The sequence below is a fragment of the Hoplias malabaricus genome, chromosome Y (genome assembly GCF_029633855.1).
Source record: "Hoplias malabaricus isolate fHopMal1 chromosome Y, fHopMal1.hap1, whole genome shotgun sequence".
NCBI lineage: Eukaryota > Metazoa > Chordata > Actinopteri > Characiformes > Erythrinidae > Hoplias > Hoplias malabaricus.
Window position 1 is genome coordinate 34,498,777 of NC_089820.1, and position 27,171 is coordinate 34,525,947.

General features: G+C 38.1%; 1 protein-coding gene across 8 annotated transcripts in view; it reads right to left on the reverse strand.

Annotated features, from left to right (window-relative positions):
• Positions 1 to 6,299: 6,299 nt before the first annotated feature.
• The window catches only part of LOC136677972 (R3H domain-containing protein 1-like), a 90,755-nt gene continuing 69,883 nt past the window's right edge, over positions 6,300 to 27,171 (reverse strand). For 4 of the 8 annotated variants that reach the window (XM_066655701.1, XM_066655697.1, XM_066655700.1 and 1 more), the window contains 10 exons: positions 25,959 to 26,201; positions 25,561 to 25,675; positions 18,067 to 18,224; positions 17,734 to 17,885; positions 17,021 to 17,127; positions 14,748 to 14,923; positions 12,156 to 12,300; positions 10,048 to 10,163; positions 9,640 to 9,724; positions 6,300 to 8,605 (listed from right to left, as the gene is read on the reverse strand). In XM_066655701.1, the coding sequence (XP_066511798.1) occupies positions 8,265 to 8,605; positions 9,640 to 9,724; positions 10,048 to 10,163; positions 12,156 to 12,300; positions 14,748 to 14,923; positions 17,021 to 17,127; positions 17,734 to 17,885; positions 18,067 to 18,224; positions 25,561 to 25,675; positions 25,959 to 26,201 (1,638 nt within the window). In that variant the 3' untranslated portion in view covers positions 6,300 to 8,264. The remainder of the gene's footprint in view (positions 8,606 to 9,639; positions 9,725 to 10,047; positions 10,164 to 12,155; positions 12,301 to 14,747; positions 14,924 to 17,020; positions 17,128 to 17,733; positions 17,886 to 18,066; positions 18,225 to 25,560; positions 25,676 to 25,958; positions 26,202 to 27,171) is intronic. The other 4 variants (XM_066655703.1, XM_066655704.1, XM_066655702.1 and 1 more) reach the window with 1 other exon arrangement.

The window sequence follows — 27,171 nt, forward strand, 5'->3', positions numbered from 1 at the left end:
GAGAAATCCATATCGGTAAATGTTCAGTATGAGATTATGAGAAAAGTACACAGTGAAATTCTACCAAAATCATACAGGTAATAACCAAGATGTCCCTCTGTTTAATAATGACAGTAGAATGGTTTAGGCATTATGGGTAAATTTTGAGAAATCTATATCATTAAGTATGTAATATGACTTTATGAGGAAAATACACAGTGAAATTCTACCAAAATCATACAGCTGATAGCCAAGAGGCCCCTCTGTTTAATGGCAGTGGAATGGTTTAGGCATTATGGGTAATTTTTGAGAAATCTATATCGATAAATATTTAGTATGATTTTATGAGAAAAGTATACAGTGAAATTCTACCAAAATCATACAGCTGATAGTCAAGAGGCCCCTCTGTTTAATGACAGTGGAATGGTTTAGGAATTATAGGTAATTTTTGAGAAATCCATATCAGTACGTATGTAAAATGTGTTTATGAGAAAAGTACACAGTGAAATTCTACCAAAATCATACAGCTGATAGCCAAGAGGCCCCTCTGATTAATGGCAGTGGAATGGTTTAGGCATTATGGGTAATTTTTGAGAAATCCATATTGGTAAATATTCAATATGAGTTTATGAGAAAAGTGCACAGTGAAATTCTATCAAAATCATACAGGTAGTAGCCAGGAGGTCCCTCTGTTTAATGAAAGTGGAATGGTTTAGGCATTATGGGTAATTTTTGAGAAATCCATATCAGGACGTATGTAATATGAGTTTATGAGAAAAGTACACAGTGAAATTCTACCAAAATCATACAGCTGATAGCCAAGAGGCCCCTCTGTTTAATGACAGTGGAATGGTTTAGGCATTATGGGTAATTTTTTAGAAATCCATATTGAAATGTATTCAGTATGATTTTATGAGATAAGTACACTTTTTTAAAAAAGTACTTTTTTAACAATAAGATTGAAAATATTAGACAAACTATAAATACCATATTACTAAATCCAGCCTGTCTGTCATCTGGTGTGGATGATATAGAACAAAACATAGAAGAAAAACTAGAGGACTTTGACCCACTACCACAGCTAGAATTGAAGAAAATCACCTACTCGTCAAATTGTACGACCTGCTCACTTGATGCAATACCAACAAAACAATTCAAAGAAGTATCAATACTATATATGATACTACATAATCAATCCCCTTTTAACAATTATAAATTCCCTTAGACTGGGTCACATACCCAAAGCATTTAAACTAGCAGTTATTAAACCCCTGATCAAGAAACCGAATCTTGATCCTAGTGTACTATCCAATTACAGACCTATCTCTAACCTTCCCTTCATATCTAAGATCTTAGAAAAAGTTGTGGCCCAACAACTTAGGTCATACTTGCATAAGAATAACATATATGAAAAAGTACAATCTGGTTTTAGGCCACACCATAGCACCGAAACGGCTTTAGTTAAGATAACAATAACCCTTCTTCTCGCCTCTGATCGAGGCTGCGTATACATGCTAATTCTACTAGACCTCAGTGCAGCTTTCAATACAATTGATCATACTATTCTGCTAGAAAGATTAAAAAAACATGGTTGGAACAGCCCTATCATGGTTTAAGTCTTACCTCACAGATCGCTATCAGTTTGTAAAAGTAAATAATGTTTCTTCTATTCAAACAAAATGAGATTTGGAGTTCCCCAAGGCTCCATTTTAGGACCTTTAATATTCATATTATACATGCTGCCATAGGGCAGAGTTATTAGCAGGCATGGCATTACCTTCCACAGTTACGCAGATGACACCCAGTTATACATATCAGCCAAACCAGATGACAAACCAACACTAAAGAAAATGGAGGACTGTGTTAAAGAAGTGAAGCATTGGGTGTCATACAATTTCCTTCTGCTAGGAAGGACAAAACCTGCTATAAATAAGGTATCAGACTTAATACATAATTTTGACTTCCCTGTTCTCCCTAGCTCATCAGCTAAAAATCTGGGTGTTATAATTGATTCAGATTTATCATTTGATCAGCATATAGGTGACATTACAAAAACAGCTTTCCTACATCTTCGGAACCTCGCTAAGTTAAGAAACTCCTTATTCCTCCCAGATGCGGAAAAATTAGTTCACGCTTTTATTTCATCAAGATTAGATTATTGCAATTATTATTGCAAACTCCAGTTAATTCAAAATGCTGCAGCCAGGGTCCTCACTAAAATTAGAAAATTTGATCATACCAGCCCAGTCTTATCGGCCCTTCACTGGCTTCCAGTTAAATTCCGTATTGATTACAAAATTCTTTTACTCGCGTATAAATCCCTACACGGTCTCGCCCCTGAATACTTGCAAGACCTCATCACACACTATGAACCACCAAGATTACTCAGATCTCAGGGCGCCGGCCTCTTACTAGTACCCAGAATTCATAAGACTTCAGCAGGGGGGAAAGCCTTCTCCTACAAAGCCCCTCAGCTCTGGAACAATGTTCCAGCTAGTGTTCGGGACGCAGACACAATGTTTAAGTCTAGGCTCAAAACACACTTGTTCAGTTTAGCCTTTGGCAACTAACCTCTGTCTAGTTTAAGGTTGTCGTTTCAGGAACTCATGGACATGGGGAATCAGTGTAAACGCGGATGATGTGCTCACAATTTCTCTTGTTGGAGCAGAAGGATGTCTTTGCCTGAGCTCCTTCTGGTTTCCCTCCACCCAGTCTGTTACAGTCAGATCCGTCACTACACTAATGAAAATATTCACATGCTCTTATTCTCTGCTGCACTCAACTAAACTAACTGCTTCCCTTTACTGTTTTCTGAGAAAATGGTGGCCCGCTGATGGAAGATTGTTTGCTGGATTCTCCTGCGGCCCAGACCAGCTGCTCACCTTATTATTATTATGTAGCATAATGACACTTCATTGGTGATGATTTAAAATTCAATCTATAGTTTGATCAGAGGAGGATGGGTCCCCTTTGTGAGTCTTGGTTCCTCCCAAGGTTTCTTCCTCCAGCCTCGAGGGAGCTTTGGGCTTTGATTTAAATGTTCTGTTCTGAAACTGTGAAGCTGCTTTGTAACAAAGTCAGTTGTAAAAGGCGCTATACAAATCAATTTGATTTGATCTTAGTGGAAGTGTCATAATTTTTAATCATGTATAACATTAGCATTGAGAGCCAATCACATAGTCACAAAAGTAGCAAGAGAAGTACATAGCATTCCAATAAAAAAAAAAAAAAAAACATTTTTGGACATGTTATATACAAAAATAATTACTTTATACCAGGTGACTGTCTGTGAGGAGTTGGTGTGTTCTCCCCGTGTCCGCGTGGGTTTCCTCCAGGTGCTCCGGTTTCTTCCCACAGTCCAAAAACACACGGTACGTGGATTGGTGACTGAAAAGTGTCTGTAGGTGTGAATGTGTGTGTGTTTGTGTTGCCCTTTGAAGGACTGGCGCCCTCTCCAGGGTGTATTCCTGCCTTGCGCCCAATGATTCCAGGTATTCCAGCCCTGGACCCTGAATTGGATAAGTGGTTACAGATAATGAATGAATGAATTACTTTATAATGTATTGTTTATTCATTATATAAAGCAAATATATTTTTACTTTTGTTGTGCTGATATTTATTATACTGATATTTGTGAGATTTTTGCTGAAAATTATGCATATTTTACTGCAAAAACAGAATTTTTAAAAAGTTGAAAATTCACTGAGGTAGTGTTGGATTTCTGTTGATTTGCCAAAATTTGTATGGCTTCAATATTATTTCAGGGTGTTAAAGTGATGAAGAATCAATTAATCAACATTCAAATAATGATAACTTAAAATTAATTAATTCATTGTCCATTTCAGGGTCGCAGTGGGTCCAGAGCCCTTGAACCTATCACTGAGTGCAAGGCAGGAACACACACTGGAGGGGGCGCCAGTCCTTCACAGGACACCATACTCACACCTATGGACACTTTGTAGTCGCCAATCCACCTACACCTAATGTTTGTTTTTGGACCATGGGGAGGAAACCAGAGTGACCAGAGGAAACTCACGCAGACACAGAGAGAACACACCACACTCTTCACAGACAGTCACCCAGAGGAAACCCACTCAGGCACAGAGAGAACACACCACACTCCTCACAGTCAGTCACCTTGAGCGGGACTTGAATCCCTGGAGCTATGCGACTGTGACACTACCTGCTACGCCACCGTGCTGCCCTGAGTTAAAACTGATTTAACATATATTCAGTGAGTGATTGCTATCTGGGCAGTGTGCTACCCAGGCATAAGGGTAATTAGTAATCTGCCATTGTAAATAAGAACTTGTTCTTAATGACATGCTTGGTTAGATTAAATGTTAAATTTAAGCCATTGCTCATTGAAATACATTTTGGTTAAGGCCACTTTTAACAGTTTAATCTACCAAAAATACATAATAAACCACTAAAGCAAACTGTCAGACATTGCCTGCCCACAGAAAATAAATGTTAGAATATGTAACACCAACCAGCACAACTACTCATGAGCATGGTCTTTTTAAAAATTAGGAGCTTCAAATGTTCTCTCACATTTTCAGTGTACCCCATGAGAGGACACATGAAATTTTGGCAAATAGGGCAAAATTGAATGGTGGGAAGATTTATATTGTTTCACTTTTTATTTGTTCAATAAGAGTGCATAAACAGAATAAATGCATTCAATTCATTGTCTGTAACCCCTTATCCAACTCAGGGCCACTGTGTGTTCGAAGCCTACCAGGAAACACAAAGGTGCCGGTCCTTCAGAAGGTGGCACACACACACACACTCATGGAAGCTTTTGAGTAGCCAATCCACTCACCAGTGTTTTTGGACAATGGGAGTAAACCTAGGCACCCAGAGGAAACTGGGAGACACTGGGATAACACACCAAACGTCTCAAACCCACAAGCCCAAGGCCCTGGAGCTGTGTGACACTAGCGATACTTGTTTCAGAATTAATACATCCATGGCAGAGTAAGGCCCACTTTATTAATTCACTTAAAAAATTTAACAGGCTTTTTACTAGAGACGGCCCCATCCGACCCTATATTGGTATCAGGTCTGATATTGATGTCATTCACTTACTGGATATTTGATGGACAGAGTTTACAAATCCATATTCCAGTTTGCAACTATGTGTAAGCAATGTGTTAGTGAATGCACATAAAGCAGTTTAAATAACTCATTAGATGAGAGGTCAAAATACTTTTGGACTTAAGGTGAATTTGTATGTTCTCAACGCTCAGCCAGGAGTTTAGCTACATGATAAGGTTTAGCTACATGGTATCCATAGCAACCAGTAAACAACAATACAGTTCAGACTGCCTAAGATAATCAAATAACAATGTGAACAAAGTGGAAATACATTATAACTCTAAGTTTAGTCTGCGTTTACATGTAGAAACAGCTCAGAATACATTTCCTAGATCTAATAAAGATTATTTTCGATTTATGCAGTGTTGGCTTGTCTAGTTTAACCTTAAACACTAGCTTTGTTTCAATAATTAAACATTAAAGTCATGATTTCTATAAAAGAGGGTAGTAGATGTTGCCGCTACAAACTTAAAACTGGTGTAATTTTATTTAAATTATCAGATTTATTTTACTAAGGTGACCAGACGTCCTCTTTTACCGTAAGTGCACATTTTTGACGTAAAAAAATGTCTGGGCGGAATTTCACAAACGTCTGGGATTTTGTTTTTCTAGAGCTTATATAGAACTTCGAGAAGCGTTGACACAAGGGTTGACATAAGGAATGTGACAGTTGTAGCCCATGTCCTGGAGACAGCTCAGTGGTGGCTCTTGAAGCCCTGACTCCAGCAGCAGTCCACTCCTTGTGAATCTCCCCCAAATTTTTGAATGACAATCCTTTCAAGGCTGTGGTTATCCCTGTTGCTTGTGCACCTTTTTCTTCCACTCATTAACAGGCTTGGATACAGCAGGAGGGTGTCAATGACAGCCACCTTCCCCATGATTGTGGAGCCTTCTGAACCAGACTAAGGGACCATTTTAAAGGTTTAGGAAACCTCTGCAGGTGTTTTGTGTTGATATTTCTAATTTTCTGAGATGATGAATTTTGGGTTTTCATTGGCTATAAGCCATAATCATCAACATTAAAAGAAATAAATGCTCAAAATAGATAATTTTGTTTGTAATGAGTATCACATTTTTACAGAATTACTGAAATAAATACATTTTTGATATTTTAATTTATTGAGATGCACCTGCACATAGGGTTATTTAAGTGATGCAGTAGAAGAACCACATTTTTTAAAATAAAAACAATGTTTGCTTAAGAGAGTTTATATAACTTTATAAAAGTTTAAAAACCCATCACTCAACTTATTGCCTGAGGCATCGTTTTGTCTTAAAATTGGCTGTTTTTTAAATCCATTAATGGCAGGGAGTTACATGGAGAGCGAAGTAGGAGTTTTTTTTTTGTTTTTTTTTTTCATCTGAGATACATTTTTTCCCCAGAAATAACTACTTGATCATCAATCGATCAACAAACAAAACCGATCATCAACATCAATATATAAACTCAAGATAGGTGCAAGTTTACTATCATTTTTGGATAGAACACAACCCATGGGTGAGTTTACCACCCCTATACACACAATCTCTCATCAAACCAATTAGTGCCGCTCTGTTTACATTCTAATAACATTTTTTATTAAACAGGTCAAGTTGCAATTTAATTATATGCACAGGTTTAGCAGTGATAGAGAAGTTGTCCTGTGTTTTTACAACGATTTATTAGCAAGCACAATATGCTTCTCTATAGACACCATGAACTCCTAACACATTTTTTCTAATTCAGTAACGTGATTAGTTGCACTGAATGATGGCGTCTGCTGAATGCCATAAGTTAAAATATAAAAGCCATAGGACAAGTCTAACTGTCTGCCCAGCACTGCAGAAAATGCATTATGTAACTTTGGGAAGAGGGTTGAAAAACATGTGAGGAAGAAAAAAAATAAAAAAACATGTGAGGAAGAAAAAAAAATAAAAAATTCAAATGAATTGCGATATGAAGACTAGCTTACAGCCCAAATGATAAAATTTTCCAAGATATCTTACCTCAGTTTGTCCCCTTTTGTGCTGCTCAAATGGTGAAAAGCCTGTCCTAGGCCTTCAAAATACAATTTAGATTTTCTTTAACATTTTAGTTTGACAATCTCTTTAAAGTCTTACTTAATATAACATTAGTGTGACTTTAAGATTTGTGCTACAAATAGAAAAGGACAAAGTTCATCAACTGTCTCTGAAGAACTTGCACGCTTTTGTGTAAACATTTATTTGTTTCAAACTGAAATAAAACAATTTTACAGTCTTCCATTAGCCACACAATCTGCAACAAACAAAAACAAAGGCAGGTATGAGGTGTATGACTTTCCATCTTTGAGTGACCCTTCTTATGAGACACAGATAAAACTCTTTTTTATGTATTTTTTTCCTTTTATTTTTTTTCCTTTTCTTTAAAAATTCCTGGGGATTAGAGGAGGAGAATGAACTGAACTGGAGTGAAGGTTTAAAAGAAAATCCATCATCTGCTTATAAATAAAATGAAAACACAGAACCAGTCCGACCCACTATCAACTTCGCATTTGTGTCTAAACAGAGATAAGATTTGTCAGGGAAAAGAGGAGAAATTATTCTGCCAATGAAAATCAATTCTTCACTACAGGATAGTTTTTCTTTTTCTGTTGTTGGTGGCGTCGTGTTTTGTTTTTTAGGGTAACAGTGCAGTCAGGGCTAAAAGCAGAGCAGACGCTTTCTCTTGTTTGCAGTTTCACAAACGTACCGTCCCGCCCCACCAAAAGGAGTCACAAACAAGGCAAACTGCAAGCTAGTGCATGTGGTCCAGGGACAGTGGGAGGTCAGGGGAACATAATATATATAATGTCACGTCATTCTGTCCTCTTGTACAAAATTATAATGAACAATCACCATGCCGTCTTTTGTAATAAAGCACCAGAGTCTTTAAAAAATTTTGCAAAATAAATGTTTTTGGTTTGATTAAGTAACATTTTGAGTTGGATATTTATGCCCATTTCAAACATTCAATTTTTTTTTTCTTTTCTTTCTTGTATTAACAAACCCAAGTGAAAAGCCCAACAGTATCAAACCCGTTCATGTTTCGCCACAGTGATGCAAACAAACAAAAGTAATTATACTAAACAAAAAAGAAAAACAAAAAAGTAGTGAGTGAGGATGGCAGGATGTGAGCCCAAGGCAATGTTGGTGATTGGGCAGGGAGTGTAAAGGGAGACGTGGCCTCATTGAGAGCTGGCTCTCTCGAGTGTGTGAACCTCATCATGTGTCTTGCTGGATTTAAGTCTGAACGTACAAATGGAGTTGTTCAGTTTCAGCAGTGCACTCTGCGCGGCATACTTTGTTGGGAAGGTAGCCAGGATGGTGTAGGTGGATGCCAGGTCATGGGGGGGCACTTTGGAGGGGTCATAGTTTGTGTTGCTGCTGTCTGAGCGCTGGGGGGGCTGTGGCTCTGGAAGCCATTTGATCAAAGCCCCTGCCTTCCCCAACTCTCCGAGCAATGAGTCCGCCTCCGAGCGACTTATACCGGCTGGCAGGTCTGTGACTTCCAGAACACGACTGGACACTGCACGCAGAAAAAGAAACTATTAATTCGGAACCAATTAGAAATTAGGATTATTCCCAGGTGTTTTTTTTTTCAGACCATGAAATCATTCTTTTGAGCACTGATAGCTAAATCCTGGTTCACACTTAACACGGGCGTTGATGCACAAGGACGCATAACACAGGAAAAACCAAAACAATGCACAGCAAATGCGCCTCATTTACACATTGGCCAGAGAACATGTTATAGGAGGTTGGAAAAGTGTATTGGACTAAACCGTGTCTGCTTCTCTCAGAACATATTAGCTCAAGCAAACTCTTTTGATGGATTTTTAGGGTTATTTTGATAGATTCAAGACAAGATTGACAAGACTAGTGTCATTATTCTGTCTGTAATGACAAGCACCATCTCTCTAAACTTTCACTCTGAAGTATCACTGTGTCAATCACATCATTAAAGTATAGCAAGACAATGTGAGCAAAGACATCATTACTTATTTATTTTATTATTTTTTCTTTTGAATGGCAAGAGCAGCTTCCAGAAACACTACAGCGTCACCCCCAACTCGGGCTTAGAAGCACCAGATCACCAGGAAGAGTGAAGCAAGCATCACATCCACATGAACTATGAAGCAGAACTATGAACCAGCCTTAAGCAATGGCTTATGTTACACTACAGATAACCAGATAGCTGGTTATGTTACACTGCAGATAGCTGAACCTGATATCGTGGCTCTATCTGTAACACACAAAATTACAAACACTGAGGGTAAAGAGCAATCAGTGTTAAAGTAAAATATATGCTTTTTCAAAAAAGCATGTATGTATGTGTTCAGACTCATTGTTCAGACCATACATTATATGTATTCAAGTACATTTTTAGTTGGATACGTCTTCAACATAGATCAATTTCACCTAATGGGAATATTTTACATTTTAATTTTACATCAAATGCCATTTTTAAGCTGAAAATGCTTTCTCTGAAAATGAGATTCTTTGTACTTTTTCTCCATCACTGAAAAATAACTGATGTGTCTCCATGCATGTTTACATTACCCAGATCCCCTGGACTCATATCAGTAGACAATGATTTCTTTGGGGGTCTCCGGCCACGTCCCACATGACGGATGCCCATAGAAGCCTGGGAAAGGCAAAAAGATGCATTAGAAGAAGTGTGAGTAATTTATTCATGTCTGTTAGATTGGTCAGTATGATTCATGCCTTAGTTTAAATGTGATAGGGCCGTTTGTTACTGTGGAAGGGGGAAAAAATGGATTTCAGTCATGAACTAAATTGTGTTAAGGTGCTGGTCAAAACCATGTTGTAAACTGTTTGTGTATGTGACTCAGTGTTTGAGCTGGTGATGACAGTGGTATGAGGTATTCATTAGTATGCAAGATGAGAGAGTGAGAGTTTGTGTGTGTGTGTGTGTGTGTGTGTGTACACATTGTGTATGTGTTTAACCTGGTGGTGATGATGGTGGTGGTGGTGATTGACCATATGAGGGCTGTGCATTAGTGGAGGTCTTATGGGAGGGTTGTACTGAAGAGGCTGTCCAAGTAAAGGATACCTGCCATCACCTGTAGACATACACAATTATGAAATGTAACCAGGCAGTATGATTTAGTTTAGGGTCAAGCCCAATTTCTACTTCTGCATCAAACCTACGTCGTAGGCAATACTCCAACGCAAATCCTGTACTGTAGCCAACATACACCCTCTCCAGAAATGTAACCAGCTGTTGCGACGACGCAGATTATGACTGATTTGTCGGTAGTGAGTCACACATTGTTTAGAAGTCCAGAAACTTGAACTCCTTTGCTCCACATTACAGAGACTGCAGCAAATTCATAGCGAGAGATTTCATCAGACATAATGTGGATGTCAAGGATGAATAAAAATTTTGAACAAAGGAAAATACTGATGGCTCCAGGGGGGGAAAAAAAATAATAAAAAAACCCGAGAAGGGGGACAATTTGGGAAGAACATGCCAGCTTCGCATTTGTTTCTTTCCTGGCATCTCATTTAACTCTGTCCCTGTCACAAACAACTACCTACTGCCTAAAAAGTGCACTTTGTATAATCATTTATAAAACTAACCACCACTAGATACTACTACATAGAACTATAGCCCTAGCACAGTTGCGATGTAATTGCAGAGTGACGCAGGCACCAACACAGAAGTATAAAGGCAGAGGTGGAAAGTATTTACACATTTACTATACATGTACTTTAGGTAGTTTTTAAAACCTGTAACTTTACTTTTACTTAAGTACACTTTGCTTTAATTACTATATTTCACTACATTTAAAAATCACATCTGTTACTGAGTAAAAACATACATGAAAATGCAAAAAAAGTGCACACCAGAAACTTCTGGAGTAAACAAAAGTTCTGAAGAGCAATCTACTGCTAAAATCAAGTCCGTTTCTGGTGCAGTCCCGGCTGAATGTGAAACCCTGACAAATCCTGAGTTACTCTGGAAGGAAATTAACCCCGGGCCATATTTAAAGTTCCACTTCGGCTTCAAGTGCAAGTAAGACAACATCTTGATAACGCAGTGTAAGCTGTGTTTTCCAAGAGAGAATTAGGAGCTTATAGAAACCTAACGTCAAACCTGCACATGTAGAGCACGTACAGGTACGTTACAAAATAGTTGTACCATTGCATTTGTAGTTAAAAATAAGTTTTCCTATTTTAATAAGCGGCTCAAATTAGCAAAAATACATCAGTGTGTGCTGGTTGGTATTATTCAACTGTTACCCATATTGGCCTTTGTTACACATCTGCACTAATTATTCTTTATTTATTTTCCATACTTTTGTATTCTTTTAACTTTTGTTAACATGCATCACTGAACTTTTTTGCACATTTCTCTATTTGAGGAATTATAGCTCTGTATTTAAAAGTACCTGGCTGCTATGACAACTAGTTTTCTAGCTAGCAAACTATTAATAACATGTTACCAGCAGATTGCTAACTAGATTTTATGAAAATCTATGTAAAGTGGAAGAAAGCTGAACGCTGTGTACTACGGGCACGAACTAGGCATAAGTACCTCATATATACCCAGTTCAAAATAAAAAAATCCCTTTAATAGGAATATGATGTTGAATAGACCTAGCCTCAACTATTTTAATTGTCATGTTCATATCTTCAGGCCACTCCATGAGCATTTTATTTAATTAGTAAAATTCCATTTTAATTCCATCCATTAATTAAAACCAACTGGTTTAAAATTTATATCCCCTTGTCCTTTGTTGTGCTACACAGGAGAGAACCTCCCCCAAAACACACAGAGATAAATAGTAAATAAGTAATTTTACTCAGAGTAAATTTCAAATGCCCTACTTTTTACTTTTACTTGAGTACATTTTTATATTGATAACTTGTACTTGAGTAAAATATTTTAGTACTCTTTCCACTTCTGTATAATTTCTCACAACAGTACAGGGCTCTTGATTAGCCTCTGTGTGGAGTCAACACAAGAGTATAAATTAGTTTTAAGAATTCATAATACTAAAATTCTACAACACAGAGACACCCACCCCACTAACCAATAAATTGCTCACCTTGGCCTGGAACGAAGGGACGAGAGAACTGAGGCATGATAGGACAGGGAGCAAGACCAGGACGGATTCCTTTTAGATTGGCTAGGTGAGCTGGAGTAGGAGAGTGGGCAGGAGAAGGGGCGGGGCTGGCCAGCTGAGGACTATTCTGAAGAAAGTATAAGGAGAAGAAATTTTTAGTGTCTTATGAAACAAAAATCTTTTGGAATGGACTTGAGGTAAAAATCAAATACACAGTTTTTTTTTCACGTGCCTAAGATATACAAGGGTTGCAAAATTCCAGGAATTTTCAAAGCTAAAGGTGAGAAACTTACATATAGTTGGTAAAAGTATACTGTAGCATAATCTTATATTTTCACAAAAAAGCTGCTCCTCAGTCCCAGGCACATTATACACTAAAAGGCTATTGAGACCACACTCCCTGCACAGTTCAATCCTCCATTACACATACAGAATATGTCCAGATGATTTGTAGAAACTTGACACACACCACTACTGTAACCTAAAGTCAGGTAAGTTTTGACAATGTTCATATTTTTATTGACATTAATATCATTGAAACCTTTAAGCAACTATTAATTTAATATCTGGTAAATCAGAAAATCTAAATGGGCAATTTCATTTTCATTTCAATTTCATTCAATTAGTTTACCAAGGCTAGCAGGCTAACAAGAAGTTACTTTACCAAGGCTAGTTACCTATATTTTTTTGCCTCAACAGATCTCTGTAACAAGAATTAACACTTAATTATTTATTAAACATTTATTAAACATTATTTATTAAAAATGACCATCAGCTTTAGTGATTTTAAACTTTGTCGTTTTATTCAACATGAAATGTCATGTGCATCAACTATGACATCACGTGTGCCTTCATGTCTGCTGTTGACAAAAAAAGTACCTTGATGACAGTGCTTGATGTAGTTTCTATAAATTCTGATAAATTCCCAAAGTTCCCATGGAATCTTTACATTATGGAATATTTGCTACATTTCCGAGCTAAATTTCCCATGGAAAGTTACTGGTAATTCACTGGAAATTTATCTGACATTTTCAGCCCCTTTGCAACCCTAAACTCTGCTCTTTTGCTTTTGCATTAAACAAATTTAGTGCCTGGTCCTTGGAAACGTTGTAATTTTTCCTTGTATGTGGTTACAAATGAGCAGAATAGGGGCTTAACGTGATGTTTAACCATTGCAGAGTGCTGATTGGCCTGAAGACTGGTATACAGACCTTCTGTATAAACTAGCCACTTGTAAAATCTCCAAACTACAGTAGCAAACACATTTGTTTTTAACAGACTCAACCAGGGACCAAGCGAGTAGAGCAGAATAGAGTCAGTCAGAACATGTACCACACAATGGAAAAACACCATAAGATTGCAATTGTTAACCAAACACTACAAGACAGTCTTCACAATCCTTTTGGCATAAATATTTCCAGCATACAGTTTTACTATTAATTACTGTAAACCTATTAATCTACATGATGAAGTTTTGTATATTTTTCTCCATTAAAGCCATTAATGTGGTTTGTGGTTTGAGTGGGCTAATAGGTGTCAAGTTTGGGGGTCTATTGATATATATATATATATATATATATTTTTTTTTTTTTTAACTAGGAGTCCTATCCTGGTAGCTCCAGCGTGCACATACAAACAGACAAACCAAATACAGGTACATCTCAATACATTTGAATATCATCAAAAAGTTATTTCAGTAATTCAATTTAAAAAAAGTGAAACTCATTATATAGGTATAACACAGTGTACCAACACCAGCTGATGACATGGCTCCCTGAACCATCACTGATTGTGTAAGCTTCACACTAGACTCAAGCAGCCTGGATTGTGTGCCTCTCCACTCTTCCTCCAGACTCTGGGACCTTGATTTTCAAATGAAATGCAAAATTTACTTTATTCTGAAAACAAAACTTTGGACCACTGAGCAACAGTCCAGTCCTTTTTCTCCTTGGTCCAGGTAAGACAATTCTGACATTGTCTCTAGGTCATGAGTGGCTTGAAACAAGGAATGTGACAGTAGTAGCCTGTGTCCTGGATAGGGCTGTGTGTGGTGGCTCTTGAAGCACTCCAGCAGCAGACCACTCCTTATGAAGCTCCCCCAAATTTCTTGACATTCCTTTCAAGGCTGCTGTTAACCCTGTTTCTTGTGCACGTTTTTCTACCACACTTTTCCCTTCCACTCAACCTTCCTTTCATATGCTTGGATACAGCAGGAGGGTATCAATCACTGCCTTCTGGACATCTGTCCCCATGATTGTGTATCCTACTGAACCAGACTAAGGGACCATTTTTAAAGGCTTAGAAAACCTTTGCAGGTGTTTTGTGTTGATTATTCTAATTTTCTGAGATAATGACTTTTGGGTTTTTATTGGCTGTAAGCCATAATCATCAACATTAAAAGAAATAAACACTTGAAATAGATCAGTCTGTTTGTAATGAATATATATGAGTTTCACATTTTGAATTGAGTTACTGAAATAAATTAACTTTTTGATGATTCATTGAGATGCATCTGTATATACTGGCTGACTAAAACGGAGTTAAAACTGAGATAAACAATGCAGGCTTACATACCTGAGAGGTATCCAGTGGGGTGAGCTCGCTGGGTTTGGGACCATGGTGGAGCTGGTGGTCCAGGCTGTAATACTTATGTTTCCAATGGACTGGGGACGGTGCACGAGGCTGATTGTTGGGAGGGACACTCAACTGCATCATCAGCATGCCACCACTGGGGGGCGGTGGAGGCACACCTAAAAAAATAAAAAATAAATAAAAAATGTACTACCTCCAACTTGTAATAAATTCAACAGACAACTGTTTAGCCTGAACACTCTGAATTGTAATAATTTGTTTATTCTCAGTAAATTACCTAATGAACCAGCAATCATTACCATTTTAATATTGAAAACAATTTACCCATCTAATTCCTGTAAAGTTTATATGTTCTGTCAGGTAGCACAATGTTCAAAGACAAATATTTCTACATGGCAAACAATAGCCTATTTAAATGTTTCATAATCCATATAGTCTTTATCTTTTACTTTATTATTATTATTACCAAAAGTATTAAAACTCATTGACAAGTGCATCAATACAAATGGTCTAAAAATTGCTTAATATCTTATTACTTTTGACTTGTATCAATACATTTCGGTAAGACAGTTAAGGCAGGGTTTTGTTCCAGTTTCACCTCATCCACAGGCCATGCATGGTACACTATATTATTTAAATATAATATACCTCTTCTAAATAAAATAGCTCTTTATAAAGAGAGAATATAATATATACATAATATCTTATTCCTGTAGCTTGATTTATTTAAAGACATTAACCTGCCCCAGTCTACAATTGTAATACAGAATTAATGCTTAAATAAATGCAACATTAACAGCGTAACCACAGTATTGACATGTCAGTTATTTACTGGAAAGGACAGAGATTGGTTGGGCTGGAGTGATTCACAAGAACACAGACACAAGCACACAAACAAAACAGGTCATCTGCAAGGACAGGACAGCTGAGATGCCCAATTAAATAGCTGCTTGAACAAAGCCGGTGCACGTGCGCCCCTCACCCTCTCCCCACTGGCCCAAAAAGCATAGAGCACTCCATTTAAGGTTGTTTATTAAAGAAAGAAATGTCCAAATGAGACCAGCCCTCGCCCCTGTCTTTTAAAATACACTTTCTCATTTTATGGCCATGATAACCTTAGTGACAGTTGCCTCATTTAAAAACAGTTTTCCCCACAAACACACAGGCTCATTCTCATCATAGTATCTTTGCAGTTTTCCATGCATTATTAACATTTATTCAAATATTTCTGCAGCTGGCTGGGAGCAAATACTTAATAAGCACTTAACCCCCTGGAGTCTGAGGCCTTTCAGCCACAACTGAGGTAACTTGACATTTTAACAAATTTCACCTACCTAAAAAGGTTTGTTCTCAAAAAGCTACACATGCTAATATTCAGTACAAACCCAGTAACAATAATGTGAGAGAATGATGTACGTCATTCATCTGTTTTTTGTGTTTGTAGATATCAGGTGCTGATCTATAGTGAAAAAACAAATTGTGAACATTTATGAAGTTTTCTTTAGAGCCCTCCCCACAGTCAATGATAATGGCCCATTAGCCCTCAGCCCACCCCATCAGTGAGACCAACTGAACTGTTTGGTTGTAAAATGGTGGTATTCTAGTTATTTAGCAACGACACAGACTGCTTTGGAGGAACAAAGCCACAAGCAGCAGTTTCAGATGACTGCTTGAAAGCAGCAGAGTGTATCCAAACTTTACTGCAAGCTGTTTTTGTTTTTATCTCTATCAGCTAAGCTCTGTGCAGAAAACATTTACCATCAGCTTCACAAATTCCGTTGATGGAATATACAACTGAACTCTAGTATAGATGTTAATCAGCGCCAAGCATGTTGCCTCCAGAGGGTTAAAGGCTTTCCTACAAAAACACTGTAAAAATGTCTTAATGAAATGAGTAAATAACAAGATCTTTTCCATAAAATAAACAAATACCAGTAAGATAAACATTACATTTTCATGCATAGCCCTGGAAGGCAACACAAAATGCAGCATTCATAACAACTGCTTACCGAAGCACCTAGCATCGGTCTGCACACACCTCCCTTAAAAAACATGGCTAAAGCCCTTATGATGAGAATTTAAGTGCAGAAAATTGCCTGAAGGACATTTTCACTCTTCCAAGTAGCTGCTATTTAAACAGTTTGCTGATTATGGCCTTTTTGTGTGTAATCCCCAGTGGTACTTCAGCATGATTTTTTTTTTTTTTTTTTTTATTGTTTCACTGGCCGCAACATGGGAATTGGTTCAGAAACTACCTGTACACTGGTGACCTGGGACTGGCTGAGAGCTGCAGGGAGAGGAGGCCGCCCTCGGGAACTGCATCTGTTCCGAACACGGTGGAGGCAGAAAACCAACAGTGGAGCTATAACACAAACACATACATGGAAAAATCAATACCAGCGAATAGCACAGGGGGCTTCTGACCTTCTGCAGTAATACATGCTTTCTTGAAAAATGAGCATGTGCTATGAAAGCTACTGTGTTTTAAGAGAATCAACCAATTTTTTTAACAAGTTTGCCCCAGTTAATATCAGACATTTCTTAAGAAAATACAGCACAATCAAAGGACCATTTTTATTTGAATTATAAATGCAATACAGCTTAGAGTTTTCTTGAGTGAAAAATCAAGACAAAAACAGCACAATTGGCTTAATCTGGATATATATATCTGTGTATGTGAATGTTTTTAATCTGTCTAAATAAAACACACTTTTATTCTATCATCATACAAATATAAAGGATTGGTTTAAAAAAATGCAATTGCCTTAGAAAATATCAGTAGTCAACTGGCAAAAATAGACTGGTATATTTGTTGAATCAAAATCAAATTACCCTATTTTTAGTGTTGTCATTAAAAAGAAAAAAGGCTACTTAAAAAAAAAAAAAAAAAGAAGTGCCTGAAGGTCTGTATGAAAATGTACAAACCTTAAGGAAGGGTACTGGAACTGACTGAGTATGAGTGCGGTACCTCACAGTAGAATGCTGCCCTGGGGGCATAACACTGTAGTAGACCTGCATGCTGGCAGAGGGAAGTGGCGTCTGATTGGTCTGTCCCTGCAGGACAATCTGCTGTTGATAGGCCGGCTGAGGAACACTCTGAGAACCCTGCGGCACAGACACCTGGACACACACACATACACACACCAAATCTATATCACTCTACCCCCGCCAACACAATCTCACTAGGAATAATTATGGGAGCTTTTTTTCAGACTTCAATTGCCATCAGTTGTCAGTTCAGAACAGGTAAAATAGATCACAAGAAAACAAAATTGATTTTCAAGACAATAAATGTACTCACTTGATATGGCGGGATGGCTGGGTACTGCACCATGACACTCTGAACCTGATTGGCCATCCCAGTCTGGCTGCCGACCAGTGATTGGCTCTGAGGCTGCTGCACTCCTACCATGCCCTGGTAGCTGAGTGGTGGTTGACTGGGCATGACAGCCTGATAACCTGGAAAGCACAGACAAATATATAAGATTAAAACTCTCAATAAAACAACAAAAAACACAAACATAGGTAAAGGGTTGTTGTACTTTGTACTCGAGTTCTTAATATATTCTGTATTTTTTACTTTTAAATCATTTATCTGGTCTCAGGATATCTGTAAGACTGAAACATTAGAACCTTCAACCATTTGGAAGTCTACAATTAGCTTTCACATTACACATCCAATCCAGACTCACTGTTAAACTTACTAGGGCTGGGTATGACCATTCATCAGAATGCTCTGCTCTGTATACATCACACTGCAGGCTTTTCTTGTGTGTTGGCCATTTTTTTTATTGAAAAAACAAAAACATTCTTGTCAAATCTTGCAAAACATATCCTCAAGAAGTAGGTCATGTAATTCAGTGGTATTACACGGAATGGTCTGCACTAAATCCAAACAGTACTAATCACCTGTTATGAAACCAGCAGCTATTCAGTGTTCATTAAATGTTTAAGACATCCATTATACGCTGGAAATGCAGATATGTCATGGGTCATAATAACTGTTAATCATCTAAGTGACAGGATTACACTTTGACGAAGTTTCATGATTATCACTTGTCACCTTGGAACTACCCGGAGAATATTACATTTTTTGAAAAATATGAAATATTATTATAATATTAAAATGTATTACTTAATACAGTTTCAAAAATGAAAACTCATAGAATCACCACCTATCAATGCTCAGTGCATTTTTATTTCTTCACTCTAACTCTCCTCTAGCTGCTTGTGCTTGGTGGAGTCCATGTCAAGGTCAGTGAGTGGGGTGTTTAAGGTGGCAGAAAGCAGACAGCTGTTTTCAGCAAGTTCAACATTCGCTTTCCTGTCTGACTGACTCCTTTGTATCAGCCGGCTGCAATCAATTCACCAGCAAGAGAGAGAGAGAGAGAGCGAGAGAGAGACTCAAAAAAACAAACTCAGACAGGGAGGGGAAAAAAATGATAAGAAGAAGGAGAAAGCGGTCATAGGAAAAAGAAAGAAATGAGCTGACCTACAGAGAAAGCAGTAGATACAGAAGAGAGAGAGAGCTATTTTTACTTTGTCTCTCAGGACACACGTTGAGAGAATAAAAGTGTCTATTCAGTGCAATAAGCCCCCCACACACATGCATGAGTTCACACCAACAAACAGACACACCGTATGAAAATGGGAGTCTTTTAGTGACATTATGGACAAGGTGCACGCTCTGTTTTACAGCAGCTAAGGGTTGAGAAGCACCCAACAAAGACAAGTGTGTGGTCTTGAAATTCTAATCACTGTTGTATCTATTGACTTTCAGAGTGGTTTCTTTTCACCTCACTTTGTTTCTTTTCTTCTAGTTCTAAACAGTTACCCAGTCTATAGTCAACCCTGTCTGGCTCCTACTCAATGTGTCCATGAAAAGTTTTGCATAGTATTAATTAATTTCCGTTTGTTACTATAAATGTACTGCAGCAATAGTATGTTTTATAGGAAGATTCAGCGATTTTAAAACAAGTCTACACTTAAAGGTTTATATAATGGTGTAACATCTGTTTATTGCATGGTTAGATTGTTAATACCTTGAAGTACATTAATAGTCATTTTTAAGGAAGAAAGGGCAACAGTGAACTTTTATTTTCTAATACTGAAAGTGTCTAAACGTACAGGAAAACATGGTGCTTAAACAGTTAAACTGAAATGTATGTTGTGCATACAGTCTTAATATCGACTGATGAAGAAGACAAAGTAAGGTCAGTATTATGCAAGATCTGAGGTTTAACAGTATAGATGGATGTGGGCTCATTCTTTGGCAAATAACAGGTCACTTACCTTTTCTATCCGTGCTATGAATGAATATGAATGACTTTTGTGTTTGAAACCTAATTAATAACCAGTAAACACCTTGTAAACCTTTTATAAATCATTTATGAGTAGTTTTATTCAAAAGCGGCATCTTTTAACATTGCAGGTGTAGTTATGTTCTTTGAAAGGTATACTGGCTTTACATTATGGCTTGGCTGAGCAAATCATGTCATAAGCACTGCAATTAAGTTAAAGTTAAGACTAGCTGGTTTGCTTTTACTGCTGTGCAAAGAAATTTTCAAAATCCCAAATGCACAGTGTAGAGTAAATAATGTTTTCTATACTCAGGCATTGTGTTGTATGTACAGGTGTAAAATTTCCAGCCAAATAAGGTTTTATATCTGCTTGTCGAACTAACGCTCAGAGTGTAGCAGGTTATGTTCACAACATGTGAAGTGCCCTATTTAGGGAGTATGGTGCCATTTGGTACACTACTCAAGCCTCTCCTTGTTATTTTTTCTTGCCATGTTGCCCGTGCTGGCCAAGGACCACCATACTTAGCACTGATTGGATATGTATCTGATCAAAGGACCACGTTCAAAAACATCTGATTAGACATGTCCACAAAACTCTTTGCATTACTTGGCAAGATGAATGTAGCACAAAGAACAAATAACAGTCAGAGGTCAGGATCAGCAGCAGAGAAGTGAGGGGTGGGAAAAGAGACCGGTTCACTGTGAGAATCTTACGGCCTCTCAGACAGTGCCACGGCCCCGCATCCTACCACCCAGAAAACATCTCACACACCTCAACCATCACATACACACGCTGACTAGTCAAAACACTGGACATCATACATTTCCATTTATGACATTTTTGATTTTTCTTCTTATCCAGAGCAACGTAAGCGTTGTGTCTTGCCTAAGGACCCATAGTGGTATAGTGTGGTACTCTTTGTCCAGGCTGGAAATCAAATCTTAATCTTGTGTTTAGAAGGTAGTGCTGTTACACTACAATCAACCACATGCTCTTATCCCCCATCTTATGCATCATTAGAGGCAACTTTAATACCATAAAATGTTCAAATAAATTTCAAAATTAATTGATGGTGTACCAGTACATCTATTAAGCAATAAAGTATTAAATGTATAAACCTATTAGTGACATGTAGGCTTTTGAAAATGCCCACAACTCTTACTGTATCTACCACTGTAAAATAATCATAACCAGAGCTGCTAGCGGCTATCTGCGGGTTCAAGCACTAACTGGCTTAATATGGCAGTCAAGTCAAATCTGACAACTCCTGTAGTATGAATTGATCGGGAGAGGATGTATTGGCATTTGTGGCTATGGCAAAATTGTTAGACATTGAGCCAAGTAGGTATGTGCAGTGTCAGATTATTTGTAATAGGTGCTTGTGTTTGTGACTTGTGTTCTACAGTCTCTGAGGTGTGTTTGTTTCTGAGTGATGTGTGTGATGTAAGAGGGTCTTTGTGTGAGGTATATAATGTGTGAGCAGTGCTTACTATAAACTTGAATATTACAGGTGTTGGTCATAAAATTAGAATATCATGAAAAAGTTGATTTCCGTAATTCTATTCAAAGTGTTAAACTTGCATATTATACTCATTCATTACTCACAGACTGATATATGTCAAGTGTTGATTTCTTTTAATTTGATGATTATAAATGACAATTTATAATTTGAATTTTGTGAAAAGGTTCAATATTGAAGACAACTGGTGCGACACTCTAATCAGTGAATTAACTCAAAACACCTGCAAAGGCCTTTAAATGGTCTCAGTCTAGTTCTGTAGGCTCCACAATCATGGGGAAGACTGCTGAGTTGACAGTTGTCCAAAAGACGACCATTGACACCTTACACCAGCAGAGCAAGACACAAATGGTCATGCTGGCTGTTCACAGAGCTCTGTGTCCAAGCACATTAATAGAGAGGAGAAGGGAAGGAAAAGATGTGGTAGAGGATTGTTAAATAAAACCCATTCAAAAATGTCAGGGAGATTCTCAAAGACTGGACTGCAGCTGGAGTCAGCGCTTCAAGAACCACCACGCACAGATGTATGCAAGACATGGGTTTCAGCGTCGCATTCCTTGTGTGAACCCAGTCTTGAACAAGAGACAGCATCAGAAGCGTGTGGCTTGGGCCAGTGTAAAGTTTCCACAGGTAGTGATGGTTTGGGTTGCCATGTCATCTGCTCGAGTTGGTCCAATGTGTTTTCTGAGGGCCAAGATCAATGCAGCCGTCTACCAGGATGTTTTAGGGCATTTCATGCTTCCTGCTCTGACCAACTTTATGGAGATGCAGGTTTCATTTTCCAACAGGACTTGGGACTTGCACACAGTGCCAAAGCTACCAGTAACTGGTTTAAGGACCATGGTCTCACTGTTCTTAATTGGCCAACAAACACGCCTGACCTTAACCCCATTGAAAATCTACAGTGTATTGTGAAGAGTAAGATGCAATACGCCAGACTCAACAATGCAGAAGAGCTGAAGGCCACTATCAGAGCAACCTGTGCTCTGGACAGGCCACTATAGAGTAGTTATATATAAATCTAAAATATTTAAATGCAGGTGGGCATTTAAATGCAGGAGGCGGTGTAGGGGAGGAGGTTGCCTCGCACTACAGCCAATCAGAGTGCAGCTCTTGCCTTTTAACATGTCAGGCATTAAATGGGACACTGTACTCTGTGAGAAACAAGTGTAAACATCAGAAACTCAGTACATCAGAATAAAACATACAATAACAAAGGGTATTTTCTGACTGGTGAGGGTAAATGGCCACTTGAAGAGGTATAGAAGACTTTATAATTTTTAATTATGATAAATATTCATATTCATATAGTATGACCATTAACCTTTGCAGGTGAATAGGATCTTAACCTCCATATAGATCAACAAAACAATATTTAGTTTTGTAGTTCTATCTGGTGGTGAAAGAATTTACTACTGTAACATAGTGTTGCTAAGCAGTTACAGTCTTTCATGTTAGAACTTTTTAAGGGAGTACTACTCTATGGATATTTTCCTAACATGGACATATGTGGTATCAGTGGAAGCTTAAAGACCTGGCCTATAATAATTATCAATAAAATGTTGAACTTTCATCACTATGTGGCTTACAGGCCCCTCTAAATAAGAGAGATCCAGCATGAATTCTAGAAATAACAAATGCACCTATAACTCAAAAACGCTTTCCCCAAAAATTTCAAAACTGCACATGCTTGATCAGTATGAGGATCATATGACATGATTAAATTGGGGTGCCACTGCAATCCTAGATGGCGCTATAACACAAAAAAGCTAATTTAATCAGTTATTGTTAATTGTAGCGCCCCCTTTTGGTGGATTGGAGTCATATTGTATATGCTTCTTCATAGTAAGGCCCTACATACGTATGTCAAATTTAGTCTTGATTGGGCTTAATTTGTTTGAGTTACAGCTGAAAGAATGTTTAAAGCTCCACACACTTCGATTTATTGATTTATTACAACAAAAGTTTGTCCAAATGTTGAACTTTTTTTGATAATTATTGACCTACAGGCTCTGCAGATTCTAACAAGGTCAATTATTTGGGAATAGAGCAAAATTCCACGGACTAGTTTGAAAAAGTTCAATTTTAAACAACTGGCGATTGAGAAAATACAATGCATTTTTTGACAACATTTGCAACTATAAAGTTGTGAGGCCCTCTGCAGAGTATACAGAGAAGTAAACTGCGTGTCGATACGCTTAATTTTCGCTGAGAAATATCATATTTTCTTGATATAGTGCCCCCTAGTGGCTATCGTTACAAACATTTTTATGCACTTAGGAAGTGCTCCCAGGAAACATACCAGTCAAGTCCCATGATGATTGGACCTTGTTAAGGTAGTCAAACAGGTGCTGACATCTGATTGGCCGAATCTAATTGTCCTTAATTTTCCACTTATAGCCTTGAACACAGAAGCAGCATGCCAAACAGCGGTCCGATCCGCCTTGCGGATGCTGAGATATAAACTTGTAGCATTTACAGCGCCCCCTATATGAATATTGGCTGCTCATTTGACATGCTACCTCAGAATCATATCTGGAATTAGAATATGAAATTTGAACACATTGGAGTAAGGTATGAAATTGTTATAAATTTGTAAGTAAAACATACAATAAGCCGAAGAGGTTCATTTGCATATGGCGGCCATATTGAATCGAAATTTAAACTTTAAGTCTGAAGGTTATTAACCTTCAGACTTCTGCGAACATTTTGGCACCAAGCTCAAGAGAATTGGATAAAAATCCCCGGACTAGTTCGCAAAAGTAGGTTTTGCAAATTATGCAAATTAGCGTGATAATAACCTTGGAAAAGTGAAATTTTGACTAACCCGTTTTTGATTTGTCAGGACCCAAAGAATCAGTGGAAAAAAAGATTTTGTCTCTACGCCTCACGGTGTAGGAGATATGAACCTAAACGCGTTTCACTTCGCTATAGCGCCACCATTAGGCCAATCAGTGTAGTTTTTGTCCTCTGAGATGCACACAAACTACATCTACCCTCCAAGTGGGGAGTCTGTACAACCTACGGTCTCTTCCGCACAATGACTTTTACAGGAGAAAAAGAATAATAAGAAAAACCCTAACAAAAACAATAGCACTGAGTGCTTGAACCCTAATAACCAAACTGGTTAATTTCTCTAAATTAAAACAGCACATACCTGTAATATTCATTTAAGAATTAAAATAATCTGCCATCAGAAATAAAGAAAAAATTCATAACTGCAACTTCATTTTATTGCTTGCACAATGCACATAGTGAATGTAAATCTACCTCTCTAAATTTAAACAATATGTATGTATGTATCTTTACACTTATATAGCGCCTTTCTAGACACCCAAGGACGCTTTACAATCCACACTGCTCAGAACGCTCAATCCACAGACACACACACTGGTGAGAAGCGGCAGCCAAACGCGCACAGCGTACTCTAGACCAGGAACGACCGTCCACCTGGAGGACTGCATCAGGCACTAGGGTTTAACCCAGGGCAGAGCGCCAATCCATATCTGGGCTCACACACACAGACATTCATTCACACACCAGGACAGTTATTAGAGAAGCCAATTCACCTACCCTCCATGTTTTTGGACTGTGGGAGGAAACCGGAGACCCCGGAGGAAACCCACGCAGACACGGGGAGAACATGGAAACTCCACCCAGATGGGACTTGAACCCAAGATCCCAGTGCTGGGAGGCGAACGTGCTAACCACTAAGCCACCGTGCCGCCCCAATCCATATCTTCCAATCCATCACGAGTATGAACATTAATCAGTGTCTAAAATTTGCAGAGATATCCACACACACCCAAGTCTGAGAGTCATAAAAGGTATAAAACAATAACAAACAGTGCAGAGAGTAGCAAAACTACTTTATAAGCAGAGAGTAGACACAAACCGCCGACACATTCATAAACATACCCCATAAGCAGTCAGTCTGGGGTGGGTGGGTGGGGGAGAGAGAGAGTGAGTTAGTACCTGGTTGTTGTGGTGGTACAGGTTGGCTCTGAGTGCTGTAGTGTACTGGTGTAACAGGTCTGTATTGCTGGTTAGAGTGGGAATATTGACCAGGAGCACAGTAGCACGCAGGCATCTGGAAAACAGACAGACACATGATTAGAAAATGTCTAAAATGTTTTATTTATTTCTTTTATTCATAAATAAATAAAATGTTTCATGGGGTTTAATCGACAAAAATACCAGGGATGCAACAATTCTTTAATTAATTTTTCACAAATTCCACTGTGTATTATCTTTTAATTTATTTGACAGTAGTGTTAAAAATAAATACGTAAAATTAACAATATGCTTATTTAGTGATTGGGTTTAGTTTATATAAATCTATGCTTGGGGATAAAAAGGTTTGCATGGTATACCTGCTGCACAGGCTGCTGTATGTATCCTTGCTGCTGGATGATAGGCTGGTTGACTGGGGTCAGTGGTGGATATGCAGGACCAGAGACAGGCTGGCCTGGGTGGGGGATCATGTAGCCAGATGGCGGGTTCTGGAGCACCATAGAATGTGGAAAGAGGCCCGATTGGGTCTCCGAGACCTCACCAGAGGCCTGCCGAACCAGACTCATCTGACTAAACTGGCTCCCTAAGCTGTCCTGCTGCTGCTGTAACAAATAAATACAACTGTCAGCAACTAGACCCAATTTTCCATAAACATACCATAAAAACATTTTAAAGATGTACAGTGATGTAAAATCCACATGAGTATTTCAAACAGATATGTCAATGTACACTGCACTGTCAAATTTCTGCAGACACTAGGGATGTCATGATACCAGAAATGTATAAGTTGGTACCAATACCATTAAAATTCCACGATTCTCAATATTATGACAAAAAATAAACCAATGAAACAAATGCATGTCTACATAAATGCCTTTATCTAAAAATTATTCTCGCTTTTTTTTTTATAAAAAAAATAGAAAGAAAAGTGTAATTTATTTTTCATGTATTTGGTTTAGTGTTGTTTCTAACACAGTACTCTACCACTTTAATTGCCAGACATGTTGGAAGGTGGGCGCTTCACTCTGATTAGCTGTTAAGCAAGGCAACCTCCCTCAGACCCCTCCTGTATTTTAAATGGTCGCAGCAGGAGAGAGGCAGCTAGTGAAAGAAATCTAAGCTTTGAAAACCTTTACTGCGTTGATGTTTGTTTGTTGAGCTTGTGGCTGCCAAATTAAACGGAGTGGTCTCTTGTGCTGCATGAGTCCACATTGAAACCACATGCTCTCTGCTGAAGTACGGGGTCTGTGTTTGTCCCTCAACTTTGGTTACGCATCACCATAACTTGGCCCATGTTTAATCTACAGACTTGACTCAAGTGTCTTTGAAACACAGCTACACAGGCATCATATTTTATTATTTTTTAAAATTTATTGTACTTTTTGTAACCCTATTGCCAGTACTCTTTACACAAACATGAGGATCACTAACTAACATTTGACGGAAAGTCACAAATTTGGTCTAGTTTTAAAGGGAACAGCATAAGGTAGGTGCTGGTATGCTTTGTGAGAGAGTCGCTTCTGGGCCTTTTAGGCTTTGCGACGCAGCACTTTTGTTTGGTTGTCACACTCG